The sequence below is a fragment of the Eublepharis macularius genome, chromosome 5 (assembly GCF_028583425.1).
Source record: "Eublepharis macularius isolate TG4126 chromosome 5, MPM_Emac_v1.0, whole genome shotgun sequence".
Taxonomy (NCBI): domain Eukaryota; kingdom Metazoa; phylum Chordata; class Lepidosauria; order Squamata; family Eublepharidae; genus Eublepharis; species Eublepharis macularius.
In genome coordinates this window covers 116611267-116618760 of record NC_072794.1, presented here as the reverse complement: position 1 = coordinate 116618760, position 7494 = coordinate 116611267, and the positions used below count along the sequence as shown (strand labels likewise).

Genomic DNA, 7494 nt, shown 5'->3' with positions numbered 1-7494 from the left:
CATTTGCTGACCAGGTTTAACTGTGTGTTTTTTTAAGAACCACCCATTAGAAACAGCTACTGCATGCCCTAGGATGGAGTTACTGTAGAAAGCAATAATGTCTCTCCACGTGGAGCTCCAGTTGATAACATTATCATTCAGGTCTGAAAATGTCCTCCATCTGTGATACTGTGCATCCCTGTACCACTACCATACTGACAAGTACATGGTATTTCCAATGGGGTTGGGTTTGTAGAGTACGCCTCTAAATATAAAACGGACAGGTAGTGTAGTCCAGAGTCTCAATTGCCTTAAATCTGCAATATTTACATTGGCCCCCAAGCTTCAGTGCTACATAATCAAAGGAATTTGGCACTTCTGTTACAAAAGGTTAAAAAAGACTTTGAAAAAATAAATAAGTATAAAATAATAAATAATAATAAATCACTGGGTAGGATTCTACATTATTTTCCACTGGCCCGAAGAGTCTTTCATCAGAGAAGAGGGGGACAATTTTTGCTGATTCCTCTTCTCTCACTGTAGAGCTCCACTTGTGGATCTTTGAGTACCATTTTTTTTAACGAATTGAAATGAAAAACAGGCTTTGTGCTTCAAAAAGTTTTTCTGTCTTGCAAGCAGCTAATTGTTAATGTCTCTCATCCAGGCAAACAAAATGTCCATCTCTCCCACAGCTTTGATTGCTGCTATATTCCTATCAAGCTAGATGGAGAAAAGAGCATAGTGTTAATGACATTCACTGCTGAAGAAAACTATAAGTGAGTAATGATGGTTTTTCTTATGTATGTACTTTTTTTTCTGATAAAGCAAGTGTTCACTAACTTTACTTTATTTTCCCAATGAGATTTCTCTTTGGCATTATTTATATATTTGTGTTACATACTATAATTTTTACTTGTTTTTTAAACTTTTAATTAATATATGCTAGAAATGAATAGGAGAATCTTAGATCATTCATTACTGAGATTTAAAAGGTGCAATATTGGACAAAGATAATTGAAATCATGAAATCTATTGGTATAGTGATGTTAAAAATACACTAATCTTCAACTTCACATAGGCAATTCAGTGAGTGGGGGGGGGCACTCAGTGCATCTCCCAGAGCCCTATGGTATGACCATAGAGTTTTGGGTGATGCCTAGAGCATCCCACCACAAGACTGTGACATCACTTCCATTGTTCACAAGAACTGATGTTGCACACTGGCATGATATTGGTACACTTCTCCTTGCCACCTAAATCTTCCTGGATTGCAGGAAGTTCCTTCTGACGCCTGATTTTTTTGGGTTATAAATTCTCAAAATGCACAAGAAAAAAGGTGAGGATGTATATTAAGAGTCCATGTAGGTCAGCTATGGGAGAACAGGTAGATCTCCAGAAACATCTGCAGTTCTGTTTGCACTGCAGAGAGCTTCCAGCCTGGGATTTGCACTATCATGCATTCAGTTCTTATTCCCTGAACTGAATGCACTTGTGATAAATATAGTGATTCTGCAGTCTGAAGAAGCAAGGAGAGATTGCAGGGGGCTGTTGCTTTCCTAGCCATTAATCTTTAACCAGAAACAATTTTACCCATTACATTCCCTCCTCTTTGAACAGAACATCCCTGAAAAACAAGATTAGTTCTACATGTTGGGATTGAATAGAAATGGCAGGAAGTTGCCTGAAAAGTAAGATTAGGTTTGATATGTTGTGAGAAAACCCTACACACTTGTTCCTTGGAACTGTGGTGTGGTGACAATATCCCATACTCTATTTTCATGTCCATCTGATATGCTGTTATCAGTGCAGCATGACCTCAGACCAAGTTTGGTAGAACTGAATGCATTCATACATTCTGAATGCATTCCGATACATTCACCCCAAACTCCATAGTGCATTTTGTTATGCTTTTTAGCATAGGCAGAGTCTTTAAGGGAAGAACAAAAGAAATAAAACAAATCAAGCTACCTTTTTATATTCCTCCAGAACAATTTTGAATCTTTTATGGGACTCTTCTCCACAGGGACATTTGTTTTGGTCATGCTGATTAATGAAAAAACACAAAAGAAAAAAATTAGAGCCATTACATGGACCAAAGTCAAATAAGAGAACACTTTTTGTCCTACTTTGGCTTTCCTTTGTTGAGTTAACTTTAGATTTATATAGACAATCCTGGATTCAGAAGTATACTTAATTTGCTTACAAGTTAGTTTTGCAAGCTCTTTAATTTGTAAAATGTGTTTTCTTCACTATGACCTTTGACAATTCAGCTTGTGAGCACAGCAGGGATAGGTTACTGAAATTAGGTATCATTTCAATGATGGAGTCAGGAGTAAAACTTACACACTGTCTCAGAGATGCCTTAATGCTGAGGAAGGTGTTTGCTAAGGTGCTGGTTTTCCTTCTAAGCAAGTTGCTTGTTGCTTCATAGTGCTTGAAAACACTTTCAATGTAAAATCGCAGCAGGTGGCGGAGTAAACAGCAGCTTTCTGAAACCTAAAGCAAGAACAAAGGTAATGAGATTTACATGGACATATCCAAATTTCTTCTAATGCTGGATTTAAGTTAATATGGAGGTTCTCCATATAATGCATGTGCACTGTTTGATCTCACAACATGTGATTATTCAGCCAAATCAGTGAATTGACAACGGTTACTTTTTGATGTTTCAAAAATTATGTCTGTGTCAAAGTGATAGCTCGCTTACATGTGAACATAGTCACACAGTGCTACATAATCACACAATGTTCAGTGAACCAGTCTTATATTCCAGTTTTACACTCTTAGCTTGGACACGTCCCTGTGATTTCCAGGGAGTTTATTGACACATGCTTGTACTTCGGGTTGCTTGAAAGACTGTTTTCATAAAACTGAAACAACCATAAATTAGCCAAACATGAATTCTGTATGGAGGCTTTCATTTTGTACTCATTCAACTACCATGTACCAAACTTTACCACGTTACCTATATGATTTTCTGCATATACATTTACTACATAAACATATATATATCTAAAATAGTCTTATGCATTGGCCATTGTAATGTTCTACCTCGAAAGGCATTTATTCAATGACAGAAACATTATAAAGAATTTTGCAAAAACTCACCTAAAAACTATCAGTAAGCACTAAGCAGCATGTGGAGCAAAATGGGAATCATTCCTTGCCCATTATTGAATTAATTGCCATTTTGTAGCATGTTTTAGCTCATGGCATGAAAAAATTAGAACAGAAATAGAATACAGATCTAAGGCAAATATGGAATTATTTTTAATCCATGAAACTTAATAGATGAAAAGAAACAGTAACCAACTGGAATATCATAAGATGAGTACCATTTAAAAGGTACTGATGATGAGTATGAGAGAGGTTGCTCTTATAAACTTGTTACTTGGATTGACCAGAGCATTTCTGCTTGTAGAAGGATTTCAGTCTGTGGAGTGTGACATTTCCCTCACCTTGCTGCAACACCAGGGGTGGGGGGAAAGGCAAGAAAATTGCACTCCAAAAGTAGAAAGGTAGAAATCCTTCTGTCTGCAGTGCTCTGGTGGATCCAAGCTTATGGATGTACAACTTCTACTAATAATTCTCCCATCCTGTATAAACTGTTCATAAATGAATTCATGTTGACCCTCAGGAACTAGCCACTGAGTCTTTGCATATTTAAAAGAACACATACTTACTGAAGTTTGTAGCAGGACACTTTCCTTCAGCAATATTACATCGGTCCTGTTATCCTGGGTTTGCTGCAATTACAGAAAAGAAGTCATGTGAGTGGAAGAAACAGCTGGAAAGGGAAAACAATTTGCCAGGCATGTTGTCTTTTTGAAGAAATATACACAGGTACCTGGGTCAGCTCACATTCTTCACCTCCTATTTTATATATTATATTCCCCGTTTTCAGTTCTGGGATCTTTGTTGCTGATGCATCTGTCTTAGCACTCATGCGGCTTCTCTTTTTCTGCATTTTCATTTACTAAATGACTTCCAAATGCTTACACATAACGTTCTCTGCCAATTATCAACATGGCACATGGGGAAAGGAGGCTTCAAGCAGAAGAGTATATATGGTTCACTATAGACAGGGCATTGGGAAGATACATCCCATCCATCCAACTGGTAGTTATTGAAAACCTTCTCTGAAGGAATTTCAACATATACATTCTTTACACAGGGTCTTATGAATTCTGACTAAGGTAACTTCAGTTCTTCAGTGTATGCACCTGGATAATGAAATATGATGGATAACATCTCTTCTTACATTATGGAAAACATAACATCTGTAATCAAACTATATTTTGGCTGTAACATTTTGGACTGTAGATGGGTACTCACATGATTAAATATTCTCTCATAAATCACAACAATTCTATGCCTATAGAAATTTAAAGAGGGAGAAGATGAAGCTACAATTGTCAACTTTTCCATGTAGATAGGTATGGGGGTATGAAGAAATGTTCAGTCATGTGAGTACCCACCTATACTGTGGTAGGTCAGCCCAGACACAGGTTTCTTTGTGAGGTCTAGGCCACAGTTAATCTCCAGAGAATGAAAATTCTGTAGCATGGAAGTAAATTAATTCATAAGCATCCTGTTTGAAGTAGGGGGATCTTTACTAGAACTTGGTAATATATTCCAACACTATGATTCTATAGTATTCAATTATGTTACATATTCAGGATGCTGTGATGCCACAATGCATTGTTGTTATGTAGTTTTCTTAGCCCTGTGCCAAGAAACGTGGGGAGATTTTTTGGGCAGTGCCTGGGAAGGGTGGTGATTCAGGAAGATATGATGTCACTTCCAGGTGAAGCACTTGGATATTCTTAATCTCTATGGTAAAGGGCCTAGAGACCAGGGGAAATTCTTAGAGCATCATCACTGATGCCAATCCCCTCTTTTTGTCCCACTCTTCAAATTATAGAGGGCAGGGGATTGAGGGTCAAGGCAGGGGATTGCTGGCTGCCAGGAGGCAAATGGCAACCTTATTGTTACGTTTAAAAAAATGAAATTATAAACATATTAACTGAGGTATGAACATGCTATATTCAGTCTGAGTCTAAGCTATGTGCTATACTGAGTCTGAGCCATAAAACCAGTATTGCTCACTTTGACTGAAAAGATATTTGAGGCCTAAGGTTTTCTTAGCTTTGATATGTAACATCCTTTAACTGCACAAAAAGTTTGTACTTTGCCACTGATTGATGAATGCTGCCTCCACAATGGCAGTTTCTTATACATCTTTCCCTCCGGGAATTATATGATTTACAGTAAAGTTCTATGCATTTACTTCAGTTGAAGCTCATTCATTGGACTTAGACTGGAATAACTCTGCACAGGACTGCAGTGTCAGACTTGGACTTAAGTAATTCGTTTTAAAACATGGCTTCCAATTGTCAGTGCTGTTTTCTTTATTATTTTATTCATAAAGACAATCAACATGCTGGAAGTTTATCCGCATAATTCTAAAAAGAATTGCTCCCTTTTAAGCCTATTGATTTCAGTAGACTTAGAAGGGTGTAACTCTCTTTAGGATTGCACCGTGAGTAGATCAAGCAGCCCGAGTTTCAAATCAATCACTAGGAGTCAAACATACATTTCCAAAAATACTTACAACAGTTTCTTTGATTTCACCAAAATGGTCCCTTAGTTCTTGGAAAGATACTCCGCTCAGTTCACATTGACCAAACTGGAACATATTGCGTTCTTTTGTCACAGTTGTTCCAAAGAGAAACGAAAGGACAACAATGCAGGAGAAAGGATGCATGCCGATAATTTTTCTGATGGTCCAAACTGCTCCTGTAAAAAGACACTTGTTTAAAGGACTATTGTTTTTAAGGTATAGTTTAGTTGAATTATACTAGTGAACCCTTTTGAAAAATCAGGCTTGTAGAGAAATAAAACATCATTTTTGTATAAATAATAAAGACACACAGTGTTACTCTGACAGATAATACTATCCTGTTTGTTAGATTTTTTTTCTAACTCATTCCTTGATGTGTTACTGAACAAATCCTCACATTTTATGTTTTTTCGCTCCCTTCCAGCATCTAGTTATAAAAGCTTAATATGGGACCATGTGTCAAATGTAGATATTTATTGTAAAAGTGAAAAATAGTCCTCTGAAATATATATTCCCATAGACAAACTTAACATGAATGGAGGAAATAACCAGTTCTGTAATTTTTTGTTGCTCACAGGTTTCTGTATGCATTATGCAGCAGCATTTTGAATTTTTAAAAGAAAAATATGAATTGAAAGCCAGTTTATTTAAAATGGATTCAATTCAGGATTATGGTTGTTGTGGATTTTCCAGGCTGTATCGCCGTGTGACACTGAGAGATCTCTGTCTTTTGGTGCTACACCTCTGAAGATGCCAGTCACAGCTGCTGGTGAAACGTCAGGAACTACAATGCCAAGAAGACCACGGCGATACAGCCTGGAAAATCCACAACAGCCATTGTTCTCCAGCCATGAAAGCCTTCGACAATATAATTCAGAATTAGTTCATTAGGAACTGAAGTTGATTGGAAAGTTGAATGCATTATTGCCCTGAGGCTAATTCATTCCAAAATTCTGAAGCATACTTTTTAAAAAGGTGAATGAAAGTAGCAGGGGGTTTGATATTGAGTATGAGAAATGAGTTTAGATAACTGCAAGATGAATAACCCTGTCTTAACACATTGGGCACAATACAGAGGACATACAGTAATTTGAAGACAATTATAAATACTTAATCCTGCTAATTTCCAAGGGATCTTGTACTGAATCTTTACTAAACTACTCTGTAGATGCAATGTCTCATTTAATTCAATGGAAGTTAGTGATATGTTCAGTATTAATTGGAAAACTGAAGTTTAGACCCTAGAGGTCTCACTGGATTAAAGCTATAATCACAGATTTTAAACACAATATTCACTGATCTCTAACATCCCAATCATCAACATAGTTGGCCAACTATTATTCCTAATTTAAATGCATTTATTTGGATTTTGTCCTATTGATATGAATAGAATCTTCTTTTGTGTAAATCTGCTTTGCGGAATGAAAAGTTCAAATCCATATTCCTTTCATATGAATTGTCATAACAAAGTAAACACAAGTCAAGATCTTTCTCTAATCAATAAACTGCTCTACTTCTAATGAGTAGCTGGTAAAAATTCCTTTAGATTTCAGTCAGCACAAAGTTTCAGTCTTACCTTAGTTGCTTGGATGCTGTGACTTCAATGATGTGTAATTCTAACTACATGGCTCTGGTCCTTTTTATAGACATGAAAAGTCTTGCAGGAAATTTCCTCTGACCTGTCAGGTAACATGTACCTGTCAGGTAACGTGGGTGGGAAGTCTTCACTCTCCATTTCTCTCTGTTTCTTCATTTGCATATTACAAAAATAGTTTCCCAAACGCATAAGCAAAAAGAAAAAAAGGAAGAGTCATGTTTTGAACGTGACGTCACAAGATGAGGGAGTTGGAAGGCATTCAGAATAGGAGTGTAAGGAAGAGAGAAGTATTGTT

At 36.8% G+C, this 7494-nt stretch overlaps 1 protein-coding gene across 1 annotated transcript; it reads right to left on the bottom strand.

Annotated features, from left to right (window-relative positions):
• Positions 1–618: 618 nt before the first annotated feature.
• On the bottom strand, positions 619–5746 carry LOC129330398 (interleukin-20-like). The gene is made up of 4 exons (XM_054980426.1): positions 5594–5746; positions 3663–3725; positions 2323–2475; positions 619–699 (listed from the first exon to the last, which is right to left on the bottom strand). Exons 1-4 carry the CDS (start codon positions 5744–5746, stop codon positions 619–621), a joined length of 450 nt encoding a protein of 149 aa, XP_054836401.1.
• Between the last annotated feature and the right edge of the window lie 1748 nt (positions 5747–7494).